Below are 26,043 nucleotides of genomic sequence, written 5' to 3'. Positions count from 1 at the left end.
GGCGCTTCTTGTATCCTGCCTCTCTGTCCTTCTATGACCTCCTTAAATCATCTTAGCCCTGACTTCTTACTTAACTCGGTCTCTCAGCGGTCAAGATCAGAGCTATCAAACTTCCATGTTGTGAAGCTTTGGAGTAAGGCTAGAACCAGATTAAAAATGCAATTGGATCATTTCTATTTGAGTTGGACACTGCTGGTCTCCACAAACATAGTGCCCCATTTGGGACCTGCTTCTTTGCCTAGAAAGGGTTTTCCACTCATCCCTCTCTTCCTCCTCTCCCCCAATTGCTACCTTGTATTAGTGATATCCAGAACAAAGTAGCCAGGGTCCCCAAAACCACGTCAGGTGAAGATCTTTGGAAGGACAGGATATTTAGCCTGATGAAATGGATTTAAGGGAGAGAGATACTTGCCTTCAAACATTTGAAGGACTGAAGAATTCATCTTGTTTTGATGATTTCTAGGGGGCAGAATTGGAATCAATGGATAGAAGTTAGCGGCAATTTTCAGCTCAGCAGAAGTAAAGAACTCTTTCAGGATTAGAGATGCCAAAAAAGTAAAACGGTTAACATCAGGTGGCGAATTCCCCGTTATTGGAGATGCTCAAACAGAGGCTGGGTGACCACTTATTTGGGGAGGTTTCAGAGGGGCTTATACTTCAGATATAGATTGGACATAACCAGCTCTGAGGTTCAGGAAAAAAATATAACTAAGCTGTGATACTCCCAAGATTTCCATAAAAGAAATAGGTAGCACCACTTTCTCTGGACTCAAAATTAGAAGAAAAAAAGACATTTCATCTGCTCGAGCGCCCTCTGCTGTTTCATAGCTGTGAGGGAGTGAAGAATTTACAAGATTTTGTTGGTGAAAGATGCAGAGATGGGTTTAATTTTTGCATGCTGTCTAAAAGCAATAAATAAAACGCAAATTCAGGAATCTGTTTTTTTCCTCTACTCTTTGAAGTCCCCTTCTTTCCTCAGATACTGCCCACAACCCTAATGCACCCTTGTCCCCTCACATCTGGATTGTTTTCAGTAAGCTGTTCATTGGTCTTCATGCCACAAGTTATTTCCCACTTCAATCCATCCTCAGCTTTGTCTTCCTAAGACACAGGGATAACAATAATACTCTTCCTGAGTGGACTTAAGTGGCCCCCTATTATGCTGAGAATCAAATATAAAATCCTATAATGTCAACAGCCCTTTATCATCTGGTTCTTTCTCACCTTCCCAGTCTTCTTAAATCTTACTAGAAGCACTCTCTGATCCAACCCCCTTGATGTTTCTTGCCCATGATATTCTTCCAAGTTTTTTTCAGTGGCCATCCTCCATCCCTGGGGTTCTCACTCTCCTCATCTTTGCCTCTTGGCTACCCTGGATTCCTTCAAGTCTCAACTTAAGCCCCATTTTCTGTATGAAACCTTTCTTGATGCTCTTTATCTTTCGTACCATTCCTTCCTGGGATTCTCTCCAGTTTATCCTTTACATAGCTTGTTTATACAGAATTGTTTATAGTTTGTCCCTTGCATTAGACTGGGAGCTTCTGGGAACAGGCTGTCATTTGCTTTTCTTTATATTTCTAGTGCTAACAACAGTACATTCTTCTTCTTACTGAGTTGTTTCAGCCATGTCCAACTCTTCATGCCCCCATTTGGTATTTTCTTGGCAAAGATACTGGAGTGGTTTGCCATTTTCTTCTCAAGCTCATTTTACAGAAAAGGAACTGAGGCAAAGTTAAGTGGCTTGCCCAGGGTCACATAGCTAGAAAGTGTTTGAACTCAGGAAAATGAGACTTTTTGACCTTAGGTTCAACACTCTATCCACTAGGCCACCTAGCTGTCCTATCAACACACGTGATAGGTACTTAACAAATACTAGTTGACTTAAATTACTGAAAAGTGTTTGTGTCTAGATTAAGAGCCAGGGCTAGAGATGGGAAGTCCTGGATTCAAATGTGGCCTGATATACTTCCTAGCTGTGTGGCCCTGGGAAAGTCACTTAACCCCAGTTGCCTAGTGTGAATTTTAAAACTACTCCACCCTATTCAGACCATTCTTTAGAAGATCAGATTTAGCTCTTTCCTGATACTAACAATAGAGGTACTTGGAATAACAGAATCAGGTCTTGGAAACTACATTCTCCACCCTACTCAGTGTAACAAGATTAGGAAGGGCTGCAGCAAACTCAAGATTTAATTATTTGAGAATATGGCCTTCAACAGACATGTGCAAAAAAAGGACAGACCTCTGGGCGGTCCTAAGTCAAGCTTGAGCCACCATTGGCACATGTGAGATGCAGGAAGTAAGGTAGAGAACAGCCTCTGGAGTTCTCAGGACTTCCTGTGAGGAGTGCTAGAGTTCAGTTTGAGGCTGGAGCTTGAGGTTGGAGGAGCCCCGCAGACTGCTTTCGTTCAGATTGGTCATGTGAGTGATAAGGACTGATGCCTTTCCCTGCCTTGGCTCTCCAAGGCCTTAACAACCACTTTGGCTCAGCCTGAGCCAGAGTGGTTCTGAGTAAAACGTCTTTCCTTCTTTCCCTCTTTCCATCTCTCCCTTTTTCCTTCTCCATCTCTCTCTCCCTCTAATATTTTCTTCCTCCTGTTGTAATTAAAACACCATAAAATTTGGCAGCTGACTTGGGTATTTTATTATTTGGGATTTCCATTGGAGAACATTTCAATTTAGACTTTTTTCAGTCCCAACCATAATATTCACCCTTTACACTAGCCCTTACCACTCTTCTGCCTTGGACCCAATACACAGTATTAATTATAAAACATAAAGGAAGAGATTTAAAAAAAAAGAAAAAGAAAGAAAAGTGTTTTTGTCAAAGATTTTAAACTGTTTACATCTTGTTGTGGGAAAAGACTTTAATTCATGAAAAATGAAATAATGCAAGGTTATAATGTAATAAAATATTAATTCCTACAAAAATAATGTGTGGACTTTAGAGAAATAAGATTTTAGTCAAAGCTAAAGTAGTCAAGAAAGGCTTCAAAATGGAGGTGGGGCTTAAAATAAATCTTGAAATATTTTAAGAATGTGAGGGGTGGTAAGAAAAAAATTCAGCTGTGTATTCTAGGCAGAGAGAATAGCATGTATAAAAGAATGGAGTTAGGAAAAATTAAGACATGTTTAGGAGGTAGAGAGGGACCATATCATCATGACTAGACCTATGGGTAGAAGAAGGTAAGGTTAGCTGGGTAATTATTAGTTTCATGATCTTAAACATGCCTTTGAAATTGATTAGGTAAAGTCTCAGAATAAACTCCAGATCATATATGTAGCTGGAGTTGTTTCTGAAAGACCTTTCTCATCATAGACTTGGTTCTTACCAGAACACAGACATCTGGCCACACTGGAATTGATATTAAGCCATTACCAGACACCTGGCACTTTGGAAAATTCCCATAAGCAAACATACTCTCCTCTGACCGCCTTCCTGAAAGTAAATACATCAGGCAAGAGATATAAAACAATATTTGCTTCTAGGGAAGGACAGAAAATAAAGCAGCTCTATTCTCAGAGCCTAACTTGATTGCTACTCTTTCCAGTCTGGGACCATTGATTATATTTCTTTCATATTCCCCTTGATGCCTACCACATTGCTGGAAAGATAATAGTAATTACTGTAGATAAATATTTGCTGGTTGATTGATTTCATGGGTATAATATAAAAAGCCATTTTTGAACTTTCTTGTCAATATCTGCCTATTAGATTTTATCCCTTAGTTTATACAAAGTAATGAACTGTTTGGTTTCTTATTGAATAAGGGCAGAGGGCCATGTCTTATTCATCTTTCTGTCTTTTGTAAAAAATAGACTCGAATACAGGACTAAAATCCCCACAATTCCTTGCTCCACTTCCCCAGAATGCTTTGTAATCTCACCTGGGCTGAGATCAAGAAGGTATTTAACCTGGTGGCAAAGGTTTTGGGGGCTCTTTTGGACTTCTTCCCTGATGTGAGGTTATCTTACCTAGGCCTCTGGCCTAGGCACGTGTTTTTTCTTATTCTGTATTTTCTTTAATCTTTAACCTTTAATAAATCTCTAAAAAATATAATACTCCTTGCAGAGAGAAACTAATTTCTACCTGCCTCAGTCTCTCCCCATATCCCTAAATTTTAATCTTTACACTTTCTGCATTCTAACATTGGATCTAGGACAAAGCAGGTGCACAATATTTCTCTGCTTAATGAATGAATGGAATAATATAAATGATTCTAGTTTTTGTTGGGTAAATTTTGCAAGATTAGGTAAGCCAAAATGAAAAGGGCAGAATACAAAAATGCTGAGTAGAGAATGGAAAACAAAAATGTTAAATATAAAGGAATTTGTTGATTTAAATTTATACTGACTAATGGAAACAGTACTGACAAGTCAATGTTAATAAAAATAACAGCTAATATTTATAAAAGTTTAAAGGTTGTGAAGCACTTTATAAATATCTCATTTTATCCTCACAGCAATCCTGGGAGGGAGGTGTTACCATTATCCCCATTTTACTAAGGAAAATGAGGTTACATGACTGGTCCAAGGGTCATCTTGCTAGTGTCTGAATTCGAATTTGAACTCAGTTCTTCCTGATATCCAGTGCTCCATCCAGCATTGTCACCTAGCTATCTAGATGGCGAATCACTAAGCCTTTCCAGTATTGGTTTCTTTTAAAAATGGAGATATTGGTCTAGATAATCTCTAAGTTCTAAAATCCCTTTGAATTCTGAATATTATGCTCACTCTGAAAATAACTGGCTCTCCTGAGCCAATTTCAGCCTTTACTAATGCACACTTGAATTTCACCTTCTCTGAACTCCCTCAACACTTACTATTTGTCCAACAGAATTTAGCACTTAATTACATACTGTTGTACATGATTTGTCCATTTCCCTCCCACTGTTAGTCTGGAAATCATACCTTCTATTGCTTTTTAAAAATATTATTGCTTTTATGTACCTTTATTACCTAGCTTAGTGATAGGCACACTGTGAACCCAAAGTTCCAAGAACAATAAAACTTTGAGTTAAAATGCTTTAAAACTGACAAGATAATTTCCTGGCAGTTACCCTTTGAGTCAGATAGTGCAAGTACTCTCCTCTCTATTTTATAAATGAAGATGGTCCTCTCTGGCTTTATCCTCCTTTTCTGAAGCTCCTCTCCTTGTTCCTAAACTTTAGTATGGAAACATCAAAGCCCAGGTGGGCACAGCTGAAGGGGGTTACCATTGTTCTTCCATTCACAGTGCTCTGGTTTTGGAGGCAAAGGTTTGGGACTCAAACCCCTCTTCTGAAGCTTTCAGTTAGGTGGCCTTTAGCAAGCTGATTAATTTTTTCTAGGGCCTCAGTTTCCTCATCTGTAAGAGGAAAACATTGAACTGGATGAACTCTGAGGGCCCTTCCAGTTCTATAAGTCATCATTCTCTAGCCCAAGGCTGAACTGTAAGCCGGACTTACAATTTGGCAGAACTGAGCTAGAATTGTGTCTCGCTATAGGATGGGGACAAGTCACTTCACCTACCCCAGCCTCGGTTTTCTGATATCTAAATGGGTATAGCAGGAGCAAATACTGTGAACAAAGCTCAGTGGTTTGTTGTAATGGAAGTATTTCTGCCTTGCTTCTGTGAACTTGGAGATTTTCCAGGAAACTGTCCAGAGTGGAGATTCATCTCTTTCCTGAAGATGAGTAGCCTTGGATTTGTGGGGTCAGTGTTGGGGTGCCTGGATTCTCGCAGTTTAGACCCTGGAAGCGGCGCCACCAGGGCAGTACCTGCATCCTCCCTTTCCCTGTGACTTTGTAACTCAGTGAGGAGCATCTCTCCTCCAGATGCCGCAGAGCCCGCCCACATCTGGGAGGGCGCCAGCCCCGGGAGGCGGTGCCTTGCTTCGTCTACCCGGAAGGTTCTGCGGCCTGCAAAGCCCCGGTATCAAGGTGGGGTGAGCCTGCGGGGCGGGCTAGTAGAGTGAAGTCTCGGAGAGGACTAAGGGGCGGTGGGGGGCGGGGGGGGGGGGGGGAGGATGCCTCAGGGCACTGGACTGGGGGTGGGCGCAGCTGCGCTACTGCTGCTTCCCTTGGCACTGCTTTTGCCTTACCTGTACCTGGACCGCCCGGAGGAGGAGTGGCCCAGTTCCAGGTAGCTACCCCCTCTCTGTCAGCTATAGCTGGGGGCTGTCCCCCTGGGCTGGACCAAAAAGCCCATGTCCCTCCCCGCTCAGGGATCCTTTCTAGCCTCCGCCACGCCCGCCCCCTGGGGAGCCTCCGAGCAACCTAGTCTTTAGCTTGTTATTGTCGATTTGGAGCGGTGCCTGTTTCTAGAAGGGAGATTGGAAGAGAGAAGTAGCCCCTTTGAGGTGCCCCCTGGAGGTAGGACGTTCAGGCTCCTTGTATCTGCTATTCGAGATTCCAGGCGGTTTGCATTTTGGGAGAAAAATAACACAGAGGGAAGCACCCCACGGAAGCCCTGGCGAGCTTGAAAATCCGTGACTCATTGATTTCTTTGCCCTTCCTTCCCCAGCCCAACCCCCACCCCGTCTTCCCTCCTTTATGGATAAATTTAAAAGATGAGAAAACACTTCTGATTCTCCCTGCAACCCTCTCCCCTCCCCCAACCATAACCAAAAATAAACCTTAGAGCCACAACCCAGCGTCCTAGACGAGGTCAGGCGGGACAGGTGTAAAAATGACTGTGCGTGAGCATTGCATCGGCTCTCTAGGACTTTTACCATACTCAGGCGGGACAGGTGTAAAAATGACTATGTGTGAGCATTGCATCGGCTCTCTAGGACTTTTACCATACTCTAGGAAAGCTGGAGACAGAAGGCTTCAATTTAAGGCCCTCATTTAGGTTCTGCTTTCCTAGGATGGTGGACTTAAAATAGAAGAGACTTAGAAGGTCATCTGATTCAGTTGCATCATTTTACAGATAAGCTAACCAAAGGCCGGGGACCTGGCCAAGGTTACAGAAGCAAGATTTTAACCTAAGTTCTCCAGCCCCTGATCCAAAAGCCTATGCTTTTTCCATTTCTTATCCTTGGACTAAGTGATCCAACTCTTTTTCTGAGCTTCAGTTCTTCCAGGTCAAAACAGATAAAAATAAAATAAAAATAAATAAATTAAATTAAGTAAAAAATAAAACCTCTGATATGCCTTCTGAATTTGCTATGTCTCTTGTATGCAGCATAATGGAGACAGGAACCCTGCAGAAGTTTCTGGAAGACTTCAGGATGCAGAATAAAGCTGTGTTCATTCTGGGGGCCACAGGAGAAACTGGCCAAGTACTCCTCAGAGAAATCCTGAAAAGGAACCTGTTTTCTAAGATCACCCTCATTGGGCGCAGGAAGATAGAGTTTGAAGAGGAAGCTTATAAAAATGTGGTAATGTATAGGGTGTTGTATAGTGGCCGGAACTGCAAGAAGGCTCAGAAATGACCCCAAAGGTTTTGGTTTTATAAGATTATTTAATTACCAAAAAAATGAATAATATAGACATATTTTGCATGATAATACATGTACAATCTAGATTGAATTGCTGGTCAACACCTGGAGATTGCAGGGAGGCAACATGAGTCATATAACTTTGGAAAACTTATGTGTAAATTTGTTATTAAAATAAAATAAAGATAAAACTAAAGAAAGAAAAGAAATGACCCCAGAGGTACTTCTCACAATTAGTATATTTCAGAACTAAAGCACCAGCTTGGCCCCAAGGTTGCCTTCCATAATTTGACAAAGATTGGTCTTTATGATTATTTCTGTTTCATTCTGGGCCTTCTTTATGAATCTCATTTTGTGTATGTATTTCTGCCTGTCTGTGTAAAGCACCTTAAGACAAGATTTAAGAGTTTACACATAGGAATCAAAAAGGCTTGGTTGTGCTGTAGGAGGCACTGAGGTGTAACCTTCCTTCCTTCCTTCTCTCCTTTTGTCCATGTTTCCTGGAGGTAATCTTATTTTCCTCATAAATTTTACAGAATTGTTATGGGGATCAGATATGAGAACTATGTGTTAAAGTGGTTTGAAAACCATAGAGAGTTAGAAAAATGCAGGGTCTTGGACCCTAGAGATATAATTTGATGAAAAATAAGCATTTATTAGGTATCTACTATGTGTTGGGCATATAGCTGAGCTGGAGGTTCAAAACCACTTCCTGCCCTCAAGGAGCTTAAATTCTTTTGGGGCAGACACAAAGATAGATAAGCCTGTATAGAGTGATAGTCTTCCCTATTTGAGGTTGTTTGTTAGATGTTGTTCTGGACTCCAAGTCTGAGTCCCTAGACATTGATCTGGAGATGTCCATTAAAGCCATGGAAGTATAATTCTCCTGGTGGTTTTCATTAGTACTGGGTAACATTGTCACCCATCTAATTGGGGAGAATAGGGTCAAGTCAGCAAACATTTATGAAGCATCTACTTCATACCAAGCATTGAGCTAAGCTCTGGGGGAGGCAATGATAGATGAATAAGCAAAACATTTCTGTTTTCATCATTGTAGGGATGGACATCTTTCTTCCACTGCCCATCTGTGATGTCATACCTAAGTCTTCAGGGAGTAGCAGAGAAATTTTAATTTGGTGTTGATGTTAACTAATGATTTTATTTTCCATTTCTCCTTTATGTACCTAAGGATGTTGAAATTTAACTTTCAACCTTTCAAAGAGAAAATGCTTTTTGAGGAGGAGAAAATGAGATTGTAAATGTAGATGTTTATTTAATTCTTTAATTTTTTAAGACTATGAAATAATTCTTGTCTATGTGCTTACTACTTAGCATCAAGAAGTGGTGGATTTTGAAAAGCTTGATGAATATGCCTCATCTTTCCAAGACTATGATGTTGGATTTTGTTGCCTGGGGACTACCAGAAGTAAAGCTGGTGCGGTAAGAAAGGAGCAGCCCTCTTGGTCTTTATGTTAGAGGAAAATCTCCAAGATCTCTTTTCAGCTCATCCTTTCTTCTTCCATTTTACCCACTCAAGTACTGTTTTTGACACTGAGAAAGACTTTGTGTCTTTCTCCTAAAAAAGAATTATCATTCAGAATTCTATGTTCCCTTGATCCATGTTGTGCTCTGGAAAGTTCTAGTAAGTCAGTCATCTTTGGTTTCCCCTTTCTATATTTATTTTTCATATTTACATTTTACTTATATCTATAGTTATAATCACTCTCCTTTCTTTCTCTGCCTTCCTCCTTCCCTCCATTCTTCCTTCCCTCCCTTCTTCCTTCCTTCCATCCTTCTTTCCTTCCTCCTTCCCTCCTTTCTTTTTTTCTTCCTTCCCTGCTATGTTCCTTGACCCATAACCTAGGACCTGACAATGATACTCTCCCCTTATCAGTATAAGCAATTAGGTCCAACAAATTATAACTGGACGTTGTTTTATTGTTAACTCCTCCCTCCCCCCTCCTCTGCACTGTGAAAATTCTATTTAGAAATGTGTTCTCTCCGCCTCTCTTCCCACTCTGTTTCTCCCTCCCCTTCAGTCTCTTTTCATGCCAGACTTTACACGTCATTAATAGAGTGTCAGAACATCTAGACACGACTTTTTCCCTAGTGATAATTGAACCTTCATTAATGATTCAGCCCCAGAGGATGACTCAGAGTTGTTTAGCATGATCTCCAGTTTTTCATCTTCTCATGACTAATCCCCTAGCTCAGCTCTTACTCAGAAAGAGCCTCTTACATTTCAGCTGCTGTAGCAGAGAACTGCTTGCTTGTCCATCCGAGGGGACCATTTACAACAATGCAGTAGAAATTTGCATGGAGGTCCCTGCCTCATCTGCAGGCCTTAATTGACAGCCCCTAATTCCTACCTGGAATTCTATTTATTTATTTATTCCCTTGGCAAAATGTCATTCTGTAGATTGAGTAAGAAAATGTTCTTTCCCTTAAGGCATATCAAATATAGGGGAAAGAGACCCACATAAAGTATATTCACACAATTTATTTTCTTCACTGATAGTGGACAATCCCAGGGCATTGGCACTTGGTGCATACGGTTGAGATGCTCTTAGAAATCCTTTGCTTTCCCAAGTAGACACCATTGATTAATTTAGGGTTGAAATTCTGCCCTGCAAAGAAAAGAAGGAAGCAGTGATTCATCCTGGGAGAGAAATAAGCAGTTGAGAAGGTACATTTCCTGCCATTTTCTACCTATATCACACTGGATTAGTCCGTCTCACCAATCTCACTGGCTTTGTCTGTAAAATGGAACCTGGACTAAGTTATTTCTCACATCTCTAAGCCTACGAGGACCAATAAAGCAGGCAATGATCAAAGAAATAATGTCCTGTTTCAAACTCTTACATGTTGTTCCTTTAGTTTCTGGAGTTGCATCCTCCAAGAAAACCCAACTCCAGTCATTAGAAAGTGGCCTGCATTTGAGAAGCCTTCTTTGTTGATTGCTTTATCCAAGCTCTGTACTTTTACTTGGAATTTTCTACTGTTCCACATAGGGCCAGCCCAATTTGGATGGTGGCTCACTAACATCCAAGACTTTTTTTTAAAAATCAATTTTCAAGCAAGAAGACAAATCTCACTACAGGAACTCTAAAGCGCTGTTCAGAAGACTTTGTCATATCCAGATTTTGTAGAAATAGGAAGAAATAGGTGGTCCATCACTGGGAAGAAAGGGATTTTTTTCTTCATCTAGCAACACATTATTATTTTGTTTTGATATTGGTTGGAATATGATCTGTTCTTTTATTTATTGAAATAAGATTGGTTTGGGTTTTTTTGGCCTATCCAGACATTATTTGTTCTGGCTGTCCTACTTTAAAAATACAACATGGTGCCAGGCTTGGATTTGGGAGGTTCAAATCTGATTTCAGATACGTCTTAGTTGTGTAATCCTGGGCAAGTTGCTTTACCCTGATTGCCTAGCACTTGTTGCTCTTTGATCTTAGAACTGATACCAAGACCAAAGTAAGGGTTTAAAAAAATGACATGGAAGAGGGAAATGTTTAGTTAAATATAAGGGTAAAAGAGAAAGAGAGAGTTACATTACTTCTTTTTAGAGAGAAAAGATATATGCAGTTAAATGGGCCCTGGATTTGGCTTTTTTTTTTAACCCCTTACCTTCTGTCTTAGAATCAATGATGTTTATTGGTTCCAAGGTAGGAGAGTGGTAAGGGCTAGGCAGTGGGGGTTAAGTGACTTACCCAGGATCACCCAGTTAGAAAGTTAGATTTGCAAGTGATTAGTAATGTGATCATGGGCAAAACCTTTGCTTATTAGAATCTCAGTTTCCTCATCTGGAAAATGGAGATAATGCCTGCCTTATTTCTAAAGTTTATAAGATCACTTATGACATTGAGAAAATTACTTTGATTTTTTTAAGCCTAAGTCTCTCTGTAAAATGAGGGCTTTGGAAGATGATATGAAATGTCCCTTCCAGCTCTGGATCCTATGAAAATTGTGTATGTGAAAAAATGTATATGTGTGTTCCCATGTGGTTCTGTGGAAAATTCCATGTAAAAGTACAGAGCTTAAATAAATCAAGCAATCAATAAAGAAAACATCTCAAATGCTTCTTATACAAATATGTATGTGTATATGGAAAAATCCATTTTTAACCATAAAGCACTAAGTTGATAATAGATTTTAGTATTAATATCATTTTTTAACTTTCCATCTTGGAATCAATATTCCAAGGGATAGGCAATGGAGGTCAAGTGACTTGCCTAGGGTCACACAGCTGGAAAGTGTCTGAGGCCAAATTTGAACCTAGGACTCCCGTCTCTAGGCCTGGCTCTCAATCCACTGAGCTACCCAGTTGCCCCCGTATTAATATCATTTAATAAATGATATAATTTAATATGTGTCTAATGCAGATGAAATTGTTTATCATCTCCAAGAGGGAAGAAGGAAGACAATTTGGGTCTTATATTTTCAGAAAAGGATGTTGGAAATTATTACTACTTGTAATTGAGAAGATAAAATAACCCTGAATAAAGAACAAATGATATTTATAAATATCATTTAATAAATATTAAGTGCTTATTGTATGCAGGGGCAAAAAATGTTTGAATATGACAAAGCCCTTGTCCTCATGGAACTTATAATTTTTAGTAGGGTGTATGATGCCTTTTTTTTTTTTACTTTAATGGGCATTTGTGCAAAGATTTGAAGAAAATTAGGGATTTTGAAATTTGGAGGTTAGAGGAAGTTATTCGAGGTATGATAGCCCACTTATGCAAAATCACAGAGAAAGCAGATGTGAGAGGAACAGCAAATGGGTCAAATTGATTAGATTGAATGGTAGCATAAACCCAGAGGGGTAGGTTAGAACCAGATTAAGATTAAATCCCAAATAGAGGAGTTTGTATTTGGTTATAGAAAAGTGATAAGGAATCATTATGCCCCTTTCATGTTTTATGTTAATTTTTATTAGATTGTGATCTGCTTGAAAACAAGGTCTGTCTTTTGCATTTTTTTCTTTGTCCAATGCTTAACACAGTGCCTGGCACATAGCAAGCCTTTATTAATGTTAGTTGATTGACTGATGACCTTTGTGCAAATATGTTCATGGCTAGAATAAACTCCCTTCCCAACTCTACCTTTAGGAATCCAAATTCCCTTAAGGTGACATTTCTTCTGTGAAATTTTCCCCAAATTTTCACCATCCTCTCATTACTTTTCAATTACTTCTCTGAGAATAAGTTTACCAGGACCAAGTAGAATGTAAATTTCAATGAGGCAACAAATGAGAAGGGAGCGCCATCTTGTTTTGTGTCTTCATGTCCCTAGTATCCAGCCATTCAGTGATTTTGCACACAGTAGGTACTTAGTAAATGTGTGTTAAATTGGGGGAAAAAACACAAAGTGATATGGAGTCTGGAGAGAACATATTCAGTCCTGTAATTTTTTATTAAACATTTAGAAGCTTTGTGGAGAATGGATTGGAGAGTCACTGAGTTGTGACACACTTAATAAATGCTTATTTCCTTCCTTTCTGTTGATGAAGATGATGCCTCTTCTAAACTCTATTAAGAAGAAGTAGAAAATTTATTGAGGGAGGTAGTATTGAAGAGTGGAACAAGCCCTAGATTGGGAGTCAGAAGATACAGGTTTGAATCTCAGCTGTGTGACTAAGGAATCCAACATTCAACCTTGCTTTCCTCGTCTGTAGCTTATAAGATCTCTAGAATGCCTTCCAACTCTAAAATCCTAGTTTTAGAGAGCCTTTACTAGATTTTTTTCTCTAAGTGGGTTTTCATTTGAGGAAGAAAAGAGGGATTGTGACTGGACCTTGGGTTATGTTAAATCCTTTGCAAAATGTGCCCCTGCTTCATTTTCTACAGCCTAGAAACTCTTTTCTCTTGTATTGAATAGTTTGTATTCTTTAGTTAAAAAAAAATGAGCAAACAAAAAAAGAGTTTAAGGCCTTTATTTTTACTGAAGCATCTATTAACATTTGTAGTTTTTTGTCTTTTGCATTGCATGTGTATGATGGCTGTGGGGAGGGAGTTAGATGTTTAATAAGATCCTTTCAAGTTAGATCCCTTTCTTGGAATAAATAGAATCTTATGCCCTCCAAAGTTAGCTCAAAGCTTCCAAACAAAGGCACCTGTGAGTCTCAGGGCTCACATTTAAGTGTGAGTTGGCCACATTAAAGAATCCTCGACCTATTTGGCTTGGAGATTCGTTCTCCAGCTAAAAGGCAATGCATCAGGGTGAGGGAAATGAAATTCAAAAATAGAGTGGGCATAGAAGGGGGAGAGGGAAACCCAATGGTGTTTCTAATCTGCTTGGGAGCTCAGTGGATTTGTTAGAATTGTTGTGGATTATCAGGCCATTGATTGCTAATAAAACAATATTTAGCTTTGTTCTTGGAACCAGCGATGGAGAAAGGTATGGGCACCTTGTCAAACAGGCCCCATTGAGTGGGGATGATGGGTTAAGTGTGGGGCTCCAAGTGGCAGCGTGGGTGCTCGTCCTCCAAGGAATGGTTGTCAGTTGTTGGCGAGGCCCGTGAAAGGAAGGACGCCAGCGTCTGATGGCTGGGGTAGCATTGATGTGAGGTATCGGACTAACCAGATTGAAAGAATCCCATGGTATTTATGTCACTTTAATTTTCCTCCAACAATCGGAGACGACAGCACTCTATTAACAAGAGGCTGATCCAGAACTAAAGCTAAATAAATTAGGGTCTCCGTTTAATCAAAGTGTCCCTTTCCTGGCCTTGGATTAACAGAGACAGCGTCGGTTTGGGAGCTTTTCATTGGCTGAGCTTTTCCCTTTTTGAGAAGCAGATAAAAGACAGGGAGTCTTACCACAGACACCGACAATAATCCTTCCAAATAGTGCCCCTAAAAAAAATGTAGGAATTAATATTTCACCCACCTACTTTGGCAGTTTGGGGCCTACAGGGCCCGCTTCTGAAAATCAGCCTTCTGCTAATGGGATGGAGAATGGGTAAGCAAGAAAAGCAGAAACAAAATGAATCTTTGTATTACTGAGAAAAAAAACCAATGGGGAAAAAACTTTTAAATTTGAAGAAATCCTTTCAACCACCTAAGCTTATAACTTTAGGCTCTGTGAGTCAGCCTGCCTGGGGAACCTATGTCCCTGATGTGGGCTGCCTGGGCGGCAGGTTTTTGCTCAGGAGATCTGAATTCCAGTCCTGGCTCTCATTTAATAGATTTATAAACTTGGGAAGGGGAGCCTATTATTTTAGGCAAGTCCTATTCCCAAATCTGGGTCTCAGTCGCTTTATCTTTAAATTTAGAGGATTGAAATAGATCCTAATAAATAAAATTTGGTGTTAGAAAGGACTTTAGAGGTCACCTGTATCATTCTTTGTCTTTAGCCCCAGTTCCTTTTTTTTGGACTGCACTTTATGATTTTATTGGTGTAGGGCAGTGGTTCTCAAAGTGTGATCCACTGACTTCTGAGTTCCCTGAGACCATTTTAGAGGGTCCACAAGATCAAAATTGTTTTTATAATAATATTATTATATTTTACATAAATTATATAAATATATAAATTACATTTATATGTTGGTATAGAAACATAAGTCATATTTCTATAGAAAAATAAATTATATTTCTATATTTCTATACAAATAAAAATAAGGTTATGTATTCCTACATACATATATTTATATAAGCTAATATAAATATATAACAGTTTCATAATTATATTCTATATATTGATTATATTATATTGATATTAGGCAAACATTATTTGCCTAAAAACTAAACTTCCCTTTTCCAACAATATATTTATTTGTATGTGGCTGAATTTCTTTTGTTCAAACAAAAGAACATATCACCATAGATTGAATGCAGAAGCAGTTATGAGAATCTTATCTTCTAGTAAACTAGATGTTTAAAAAATTTGTAGAAATCTATGCCACATTTATCACTAAATTTTTTCATTTTGAAAAATAGTTACTTTGTATACAAAAATATTTGTTTATATGTAATGGATTTATTAGTACAAATGAATTACTATTTATTTGCCATTTATTATTTTTAAATTAACATTTAATTTATTTTATATTAATATTTTATTTTTAAATGAATACTTTAATATAATATTTCTAATGTAAGGTAAATATAGTGGATGTAAACCACATAAACAAAATTTCTTTGGGGTCCTCAAAGATTTTTAAAAGTGTAAAGGGGTTTTGAGAGCTATGTCAGGAACTCCTGGGTCAAAAAAATCCTTTCCTACAAGGCTAGTCAATACCTTCTCTGAAACTTAGAGAGTTTCCTAGATGCACAGAGTCACACAGCTGGCATAGATTAGAGAATGGACTTAAATAGATCCTAAGTAGGAAGACCAATATTTAGTCTTCCAGGTTCTTCTTGATATATGTAAACACTGAATAAATATTTGTAATCGAGTTAATCTGCTCCAACCCATTCATTTTATAGATAAAGAGAATGAGACCCAAAGAGCTTTTAAATGACCTTCCCAAAGCCATAGGCAATAAGTGGCAAAGCCTGAGATTTGAACACAGGCCCTGCAACTCCAAAGGCTACACACACACACCTAAACTTAATTTTTTGGTCATAAGTATCTTATCTATGGTTGTCTGGCTGGCACAGTGGATAGAATGCCAGATCTGGAGTAAGAAGACTCATTTTCCTGAGTTCAAATGTGATCTCAGAAACTTAACTAACTGTGTGAATCTATGCAAGTCACTTAACTCTGTCTCAGTTTCCTCATCTGTAAAATGAGCTGAAGAAGAAAATGGTAAATCACTCTACAGAAAATCTCAAAAAGAATCACAAAAACATGACTGAAAAACTGGACAACAAAAATCTAATCTATGTTTTAAAAAAAAGAGGTTGGATTTAAAATAGTGTAGCAATAACTTGTCCATCTTTTAAAAATTAGAATTGATGTCTCCTCACTGTAAAAATGTAAAACCTTCATAATACCTGGGCTTGGAGAGCTTAAGAAGGTACAGGAAAATGGATATTAGTGATTTCTTTTTAGTTATCTCTTATTTATTGGATATCCAGTTACTTTTCTGGATAATTTTTTTTTAAATTATCCTTTGGGATTCTGGTAATAAAGTTTTATTAGATTGGTTGGTAGTTTATTTTATTTACTTCCACTTAAGACTTAAATGGTTAGATTAGGTGATCCTAAGGGAACCTTCCCACTCTAAATCTATGATTCTTTGATCTTCTTTCCTCAATTCTATTTGGCAAGTTTGCTTTCTTAGACTCAATTTTTTTCCCCCTGATAATTTCTACAGTGTTCTTTCAGTGTGTATTCAGATCATAGTATTCTGGTTACTTTGCCCTGGGTCATGCCAGAGGCTTCCAGATAATTGAAGCTAGTTGTCTTTCCTAAATCTTCTGTCTGGGATAAACCTCCCCAAATCTTTCAACTGTTCCCCATAGGCAGTGGCTTACAGATCCCTCATCATTTCAGTTTCTTTCCTCTGGTCAATTTCTGTTTATTAATTTCCTTCTTTAAAAGATGGAGCCCAAAACTGAACAGAGTATTCTATATATGTGGTCTTACTAGCACACAGTGGAACTATTACAGAAGATAATCTTGGCTCTTTGAGCCAAGAAAAATTTCCACTTTTATTAAGCATTTATTAAATGCCTACTATGTGTCTGTCACACACACACAGCCAATCTCTGTCCTCATAGAGCTCAAAGTTGAATGAGGAAGAAAAGCATGTAACTTTCTACAAATAAGATATATTCAGGGTAAATAGGAAGGTATTGGCTTTAAAGAAGATTGGAAAAGGAAAGGGGAATTTTATCTGAGTCCTGAAGGAAGCTAGGAGCATCTTCCAGGCAAGGGGAACAACCATTAAATGTTGTTTTGAGTCAGGAGACCAAGGGTTATTTGTGGGAGACAGCCAAGAGTTCTGGGTCCCTAGATCCCAAAATTTGGGGACTACAGTGTAAGATTTGAAAAGACTAGAAAAATATTATAATAAACACACAGAGTGAGCTGAAACAAGTCAACAAAATACAAGATGGTAGAAGGAAAAAAATGATAAAGACTGAAGAAATGGAAATTTTCCTAACCTTCAGTTGCTTTTCCTAGGTCTCTTATGTTTTTCAACTTCATCTGTCTTTGCTTTTCCCCTCACAGCTGTTCTTTCTCTCCTTTCTACTCAAGTTGGCTCTCTGTCTTACTGTCTTTTTCTTGGATCCTTTCTTCCTTTGAATTTCAGCACTGCTTTTGGATATAGTTTGGGTTCAAGCCAGAAACAAAGACTAATCTTTAAGATGAACCAAGTGACACGATTCTAGCTTACAGCCGCTTGGAAATCACCCTCCCATCTTTTATTCCCCCGCTCAGGATGGATTTGTTCGTGTTGACCGAGATTATGTGTTGAAGTCTGCAGAGTTGGCAAAAGCTGGAGGCTGCAAACATTTCAACTTACTTTCATCTAAAGGAGCTGACAAGTCAAGCAGTTTTTTGTATTTGCAAGTTAAGGTTTGTATATGTTTTTGTTTTTACAAATTGTTAAGAGACTCAGCTGGTCTAAATGATGACTAACGAATTCATCCAGTCTATGTGAATTATGATGACTTTGAATTTTTATATTGAGGAAGAAGTATTTTACTGGAGAGTAACTCTTTTAGTTTTGAGGGGGAAAAAATTGTAGTTACCTTTCATTAGAAAATGTCTCTCCCTAGTGACCTCTAGTGTTTTTTTCTTGCCTATCAAAAAACACAGTCTGTCATTGACTACACACTCTTAACTTCTCAAGTCCTGGATTTATTTCTTTGTGTATAAAATGGAGGATTTAGACTCTGTGATCGTTAGTGTCCTTTCTTGTTTTAGAATTAGATGGGATCTTAGTGGTTATTCTAGCCAAATGCAGGCATGCTTTAAAATTTTTTTTAAACCATATCCTTTCATTTTAGAATCGATATTGTGATGAACTGCCCCAAGACCTATCTTCCCCATCCTGTACTTATGTAGTTGATTTATTGAATCTAAATGCAGTTAGGATCAGTGAAAAGACCTGCTGACCAATGGATTATTACCAGAGATTTCCACTGGGTCCAGATATTACTAATTGATAATATTCAGGAGGGGACAGCTAAGTAGTACCGTGGATAGAGCCATGGGACTAGGATGACAACAGAGTTCAAATCCAGCCTCAGATAGTTACTAGTGTGATCCTGGACAAGTCACTTAACCCCTTTGTATGTCACCTTCTCATCTGTAAAATGGAGGACAGTGGAGAAGAAAATGGCAAAATACTTTAGTATCTTTGCCAAGAAAACCTAATACAGTCCGGTAGAGTCAGACAGGACTGAATGATCAAACAACACCCTGGAAGAACTGCATGGGATCATTTCTTTAATAGATACCTGCTCTATTATCAACAAAAAATTTAAAATTTAATTGCTGAAAATCCAAAGCCAAGTAAAGGAAAACTAAGCAAATAATAAATAAAAATTAAGCAATTTAATTAATAAATAAAAACTAAGCAGTCCAAATAATAAAATGATATGCATTTGAAGAAGTAAACGTTTTTTATCATTGACATGAAATAATTCAATGGATAATTTCCTTTAGAAAAAACATGCAGAACTAAATGCATTAAGATAAAATAAATTCCCTATTTTCTTAGATTTTTGTATCATTACTTTCTTGGTACTATTCTTAGATTTCAGCATTCATAGAGCTTTTTTTCTCATGGAATGAGAATGAAAGCCACTACAATCAGTGGTGCCTGAAGCAGCATCTTTTCTGTTAGAGCATTTTGATCAAAAAATTCCTGAAGAATCTCATAAACCATTGTGCCTAATGTAGAAAACTGAAGGTTTATAATTTCATGACCTTAAAGATCATCTTGGTTTCCACCCTTATTTTATAGATGAGGAGGTTGTGGTTCATGAAGGAGTCAAGGTTAAGACTTTTGTCTTAATTTTTTCCTATTTATCCTCTCTCTCTAGCTTACTTTGTATATATTTGTTTGTATATTCTCTCTGCCACTAGATTGTAAGCTCCTTGAGAGCAGGGGCTGACTTTCTCTCTCTCTGTTTTTTTTTAAACCCTTATGTTCTGTCTTAAAATTGATCCTGAGTATTGGTTCCAAGGCAGTTGGAGCAATAAGAACTAGACAGTTGGAGACCTTTGAGCATCTAAAAAAAAAAAAAACACCCAGTAAGTCACATCAAAAATTCATCATCAATTGGGGTTAATTTTTCAAGTGAAACAACTCACCAAGATCATTTGCAATCTGTATTGGTAGATAGTGTGCCCACACTACTGTAATCACGAATCCTTGAAATATTAAGGGAAATGAATCCTAGAGATAACTTAGACTTTTGGGGAACTGTGTTCTCTGCAGAGGATGAAGTCATTCCATCATGAACTCATCAGAGGGACTCACCTGGATTTCACTAAATCTTGATGATTTATTTTATTAGGGTGAAGTAGAAGCCAAAATTGAAGAGCTGAACTTTGACCGGTACACCATTTTTAGACCTGCGTAAGTATTACAAGTGCTCCCTATATTTTCCTTCAGGTCTAAATTAATCTTTGGGAGAAGATGAGACCAACTCAGATATTTTAATTTCAATCCAAAGCAGAGGCTAATTTTACATGTTGAGGATGTTATATTTGCTAGGAATATATCATGGAAAAGCACAGACGCTAAGGAGCATATTCAAGTCCTAGAAAAAGCCAGGGATAGTCAAGGGTCATTTGGAGAGTTTGGGGATCTTTGGGCTTGGACCTTCTACTTGACTTACAAGATGGTGTTTTATATGGTTCATCCCTCTAGGCAATCCCCTGACTTTTATTCTGGTCTATCTGTCTGGTCCAGAAATGGACAACAAAAGACTATGACCCAAGATGGCCAAGATAGTCTATTCATTCCTTCAACACTCTAGAGCTATGGTTTTTAATTGTGTGTGTGTGTGTGTAAAAGAGAGAGAGAGAGAGAGAGAAAGAGAGAGAGAAAGAGAGAGAGAGAGAGAGAGAGAAAGAGAGAGAGAAAGAGAGAGAGAGAGAGAGATGGACCCTGTTAAAATCTCAAGACTGCTTAAAATAATGTTTTTAAGGATGTAAAATGAAATCTATAATATTATAAAGGAAATCAATTAAATTGAGATAGTTATCACTTTTTCTAAAAAAAAAATGAATATCTCCTAGATTAAAAACCCTGGATTTAAAGAAAGTTTAAGGGGAACTACTTACTCCTTCCTCTCTCCCATTGGGTGGGATGTTAGTGGTTTGTCTTGTCAAAGTTTCTTCCTTTGCTCTTGAGGAAAAAAAAGGCTTAAAAGTGCTTTCAAAGTAGTTATGAAATACTTGTTGGGCATGATAAACTGAATTCCTAATTTTCTTTTCATTAAGCACCAAATAAAATCTTGTGTCCAAATTCTCTTTGATTATAGCTTATCATGTTATATCATCTTTGTTTTTCTCTTTGTATGTTTTTAGAGTTTTATTGTGTGACAGAAAAGAATTCCGCCCAGCTGAGTGGTTGACCAGAAAATTCCTTGGTTCACTACCAACCTCTTGGGCCAAAGATCATTCTGTACCTGTTATAACCGTTGTCAGAGCAATGATTAATAACCTGGTGACCCCAAGTGACAAGAAGATGGAGTTGCTGGACAACCAAGCTATTCATAATCTTGGAAAAGCAGAAGACTCTACTCAGCCCTGATCACATTGGGGGAAAAAATGCCTTTTCTCCCTCCCCAAATGCCTTTGATCCTCCTATCATAACCATGTTTACATTATCAAGACAGTGGAAATACAGGGCTGTTTAGTTTACTCACCATTTAAATATAATATTCATAAAATAGGGCATATTATATAATGTAATGTAATATATTTTGAAGCTTCTTGGTGAAATAGTTTATAGAACACTGAATTTAGAGTCCAGAAAACTTGAGTTTAAATCCTACCCCACACACCAGCTATGTCCTCCTGAACAAATCACTTAAATCTCCTTCAGGTTTAGATTCCTTATCTGGAAAATGATTGTTATAAATAATGGCACTTACCTAACAGGGTTGTTTTAAGGATCTAGTGAAAAGCTCTTTGCAAAACTTTCGTATCAGTTTATGTGTATATAAATGCATATTTGCTATATTATTTATCCCCCCCAAAAAGTTTATCTATTTCAGTTATTCCAACTTTTTAAGTTGTCATATTCCATGGATCTGACCCACATGCTATACTTGTGGTATCAGCTATTAAGGAAGTATCTAATATATATAATATATTAAAGCATTTAATATATTTTATATATAAAAAATCCAATAACTATCTAATTTAGATTTTTCCACAATGAATTCAGAACACTGTTAAATAATTTTACATTTTTTATTCAGCATCTCTGTAGTTATTTTCTTTTTCTAATAGCAGTTTATATGTGTGGGAAACATTTAATTTATGGAAGATAGGTTTACTTCTTTATAGTTTTATGTATTGATTTCTTTATCCCTTGCAGTGACTCTGTGGTCCTTTAGGGGCCTGCAGTTGAGAATCTGTAATCTAATCAAAACGAATAGTCTTCTCTTCCTTCCATTAGAATTCAAAATAGTTCTCTTATTTATTAGCTCTGGTCCATTTTTATTTACTTACTTTTTAAACCCCTATCTTCTGACATGGAATCAATACTTAGCATTGGTTCCAAGGCAGAAGACTGGTAGGGGCAATAGGGGTTAAGTGACTTGCTGAGGATCACACAGCTAGGAAGTGCCCAAAGTCAGAGTTGAACTCAGGATCTCCCTGTTTCTTGACCTAGCTCAAAATCTACTGAGCCACCCAGCTGCCCTCTGATCCCCTTTTCTAATGCATTCTAAGACTTACTTCTCATAAGCAAAGTACTCCACCAATTACAACATTGATAAAAAAGATAAGTTTTTTAGCTTTTTTTTTCTTAAAGAAGGTTGCCTGGTTACAGGGACCAAATTGGTACAGATTACAGAGGATATTCCATATTGTATGTACATGATTGTTTACATGATTCCTGTGCCTTCGATAATTCTTTATCATGTTTAATAAAAAGATAATTTCTCTAGTGATTTTGTGGTTCTTGAATTAAGCAGAAAAGCAAAAACAAACAAACAAAAAACCCAACCTTACACCTAATTAGGCCACAGGTTCTTAATTATTTTTTGTCTTGGACCCTTTTAGAAGTCTTAGTGAAGCTGGGTCTGTACCCCAAAGAGATAATGGAGAAAAAGACTTGTACAAGAATATTCATAGCTGTGCTCTTTGTGGTGGCCAAAAATTGGAAAATGAGGGGATGCCCTTCAATTGGGGAATGGCTGAACAAATTGTGGTATATGTTGGTGATGGAATACTATTGTGCTAAAAGGGATAATAAAGTGGAGGAGTTCCATGGGAACTGGAACAACCTCCAGGATTGATGCAGAGGGAGAGGAGCAGAACCAGGAGAACATTGTACACAGAGACTAATACACTGTGGTATAATCGAACGTAATGGACTTCTCCATTAGTGGCGGTGTAATGTCCCTGAACAATCTGCAGGGATCTAGGAGAAAAACACTATTCATAAGCAGAGGACAAACTGTGGGAGTAGAAACGCCGAGGAATAGCAACTACCTGACTACAGCGGTTGAGGGGACATGACAGAGAAGAGACTCTAAACGAACACTCTAATGCAAATATTAACAACATGGCAATGGGTTCGAATCAAGAACACATGTGATACCCAGTGGAATCACGCGTCGGCTACGGGGGGTGGGAGGGAGGAAAAGAAAATGATCTTTGTCTTTAATGAATAATGCTTGGAAATGATCAAATAAAATATTATAAAATTTAAAAAAAAGTCTTAGTGAAACCTACAGATCCCTTCTTAGAATAATATTTTATTTTATTGCTCTTCCTGCCTTAAGTGCTCACCTACTATTTTATTTTTCCCTTTCCTTTCCTTTTATTTTTAATTTTTTTTCATGGTTACATGATTCTTGTTGTCTCCCTCCCCTATTTCCTCCCCCATCCTAGAATTAATAAGCAGTTCCACTGGATTATACATATATTATCACTCAAAACCGATTTCCATACAGAATAATATTTTTAAATTCATTAAATATAGAGTAATTAAAAAAAAAACAATTATATTGGAATGCAATAAGAAAGTTACAAAGTAAGTTCAGACCCTCCATGTTAAGCCTCCCTGAGAAAGGCAATTCTTTGGTTCTAGGTACCAGTGCTAGAAGAACATACAAGTTACTATTGGGGGCTTTCTATTATACTAGCACAAGAGGTCTTGCACAATACCTGGCCCATAATAGGTGCTTAATAAATTGTTAATTTATTAATTGTTTAATTTATTTTTAATGATTAAAAAATTAATAAACTATCTACCATAATTTACATGGAACTCCTTTTAGTGGTTAGTGGGTTACCATCACATTCACATTATTGACAACTGAAGTTCAGGTCTTTCATTGTTCACATGACTGGGTCCAGATAATTGAACCAGGAGATATTTAGGGAGCCTGCAGTTCTCTGAATTTAGAAGGGAAGAGGCCTCAGGTGATCATGCCCAACTCTTTAACCAGTTATGATTCCCATCTATAACATCCAGCCTTTGCTTGAACACCAATGGCCATCCTATCTCAAACTAAGTCAACAAGCATTTATTAAATGTGCCAGGCATTATGCTAAGCACTAGGAATATGAATATGAATCTGGGCAAAAAGATAGCTCCTGCTCTCATGTCGCTCTCATTCTAATGGGAGGAGGCAACACAGAAGGGAGCTGACAAGGCCATGATGGTCAAGCCAAAAATGAAGCAGGACTAGGAGAGGAGTAAGGATTGCTGGATAAAACATTTCCTCAAATTGGAGTTTCTAGGAGGAACTCTACAATAGGAGAAAAGGGACATAGGGGCAGAGGGATCTTCCAGGGTGAGAAAAGAGCTGGGACCTGGTGGAGAATTTTGGAGGTTCTAGAAAGAACTCTGCAATGGAAGAAAAGGGACACAGGGGCAGGGGGATCTTCTAGGATGAGAAGAGAGCTGGGACCTGGTGGAGAATTTTGGAAGAAGAGCTGGGAAAAGAGTGAAGACTACTGCAAACTAATTCCTACTTTTTCCAATGCTTCCCTTAAGATCTCTATTTCACAAGATAGTCAACCTTTCAAATATTTAAAGAGAGCTATCATTTCCCTAACTTGTTCTTTATTCTAGGCTGACCACTTCCAATTTTTCAGTACAATTTCAAGCCCCTACACAATCTAGGTTGTCTTTTTTTTAGATGCTCTAATTTATCAAGGTACCACCTAAAATGTGGTACCTACTACTGGAGACAGTATTCCATATTTAGCCTAAGCAACAAGACAGATAGATTTTTATTTTGTCTGTACCTGTGATTTTGTTGGCATATCAAACTCCTGGAAAGGAAAATCCTGCTGCTTGTTCAGTTGTGTCCTACTCTCCATGACCCCATGGACCATAGCTATCCATGAGGTTTTCTTGGCAAGGACACCAGAGTGGTTGGTCATTTCATTCTCCAGGGGATCTGGTGGAGATCACTAACTATTTTTCAATTTACAGGCTTGGGGGACATTCAGAGATGAAGAGCTTCACCCATTTCACACAACCAGTATGTGTTAGAAGTGGGACCTCTAGGTAATAAACTGCTATTTTTTGCAGATTAAGAGTACATTCACTTTTGGGGCAGCCCACCTTCCATTGAGATTCCCTTTCAGTATGAAAGGGCCACCAATGGATATCATCTAAATTTTGTATTATTATCTAGTGCCTGGTACCAAGTTTTTTAATACTATAATTGTTATATAGTTATTGGTTGAATGAATAAATTCAACTAATATTAAAGTGACTAGTATGTACAAGTCATGTAACCTTAGACAATTAACCGAGTTTGCCTCAGTTTCATCATCTATAAAATGAGCTGGATGAGGAAATGGCTTTGCTAAGAAAACCCCAAATGGAATTTTTACAAAGAGTTGGACATAAGTGAAATAACTGAACAACAAAATGTACCTGATTGGGAAGCAAAGAAGTATATGAAGAAATGTAAAGCATTGTTCCTGATTTCCTGAAGTTTAACAATCATTCTACCTAAATGGAAGGGGTGAGGAGTGGGAAACAGGATTTCATTTCAGTTCTTGGGACAGTGTGGTTAACAAATGATTGCTGACTGAGTGAGTAGTCAGCAGTAACCCCCTAACTCTAGTGTCCTCATTAACTTTAGAAAAGCAAGTAATACTCATCCAGTGAAAATCAGTTACTTTCAGCTGAAACAGTTTCTAGAGTTGGAATCAGAGAATCCAAATGTCCCTATCCTCAAACCTTATAAAGGAGAATTCTTTTTCCACATTCCACTCCCCCCACCCCCCCATATTAGACCCTCTGATTTCATCCCAATAGAGAATTCCCTGTACTATGGCAGAATAGTACCAACTCTACAATTCTTAGGCTAGTTACCTGGAGGATTTGAAAGGTCAATTAACTTACCTAAAGTTACATAGCTAGTAGGGGACAGAGGTGAAGCTTTAAGTCTTTTTGACTCTGAAGGCAGCCTTCTAGTCCATGCTTCTCATGTTCCATATTTTGAAAAGTAATATTCCATTATTATTATGAAAATATTAATATCACCACAAAATT

At 37.9% G+C, this 26,043-nt stretch overlaps 1 protein-coding gene across 4 annotated transcripts in view; it reads left to right on the top strand.

Annotated features, from left to right (window-relative positions):
* Positions 1-22,464, top strand: part of HTATIP2 (HIV-1 Tat interactive protein 2) — a 31,395-nt gene extending 8,931 nt beyond the window's left edge. The window contains exons 1-6 of one of the 4 annotated variants that reach the window (XM_001379975.5): positions 5,784-5,922; positions 7,169-7,364; positions 8,757-8,864; positions 17,766-17,903; positions 19,856-19,917; positions 20,874-22,464. In XM_001379975.5, coding sequence (XP_001380012.2) covers positions 7,173-7,364; positions 8,757-8,864; positions 17,766-17,903; positions 19,856-19,917; positions 20,874-21,099 — 726 coding nt within the window. In that variant the 5' untranslated portion in view covers positions 5,784-5,922; positions 7,169-7,172 and the 3' untranslated portion in view covers positions 21,100-22,464. The other 3 variants (XM_007497163.3, XM_007497165.3, XM_016423456.2) reach the window with 3 other exon arrangements.
* Positions 22,465-26,043: the final 3,579 nt, after the last annotated feature.

Source organism: Monodelphis domestica, chromosome 6 (genome assembly GCF_027887165.1).
Source record: "Monodelphis domestica isolate mMonDom1 chromosome 6, mMonDom1.pri, whole genome shotgun sequence".
Classification (NCBI taxonomy): Eukaryota; Metazoa; Chordata; class Mammalia; order Didelphimorphia; family Didelphidae; genus Monodelphis; species Monodelphis domestica.
The sequence above is the reverse complement of the archived record's forward strand: the minus strand, read 5'-3'. Positions and strand labels throughout refer to the sequence as shown.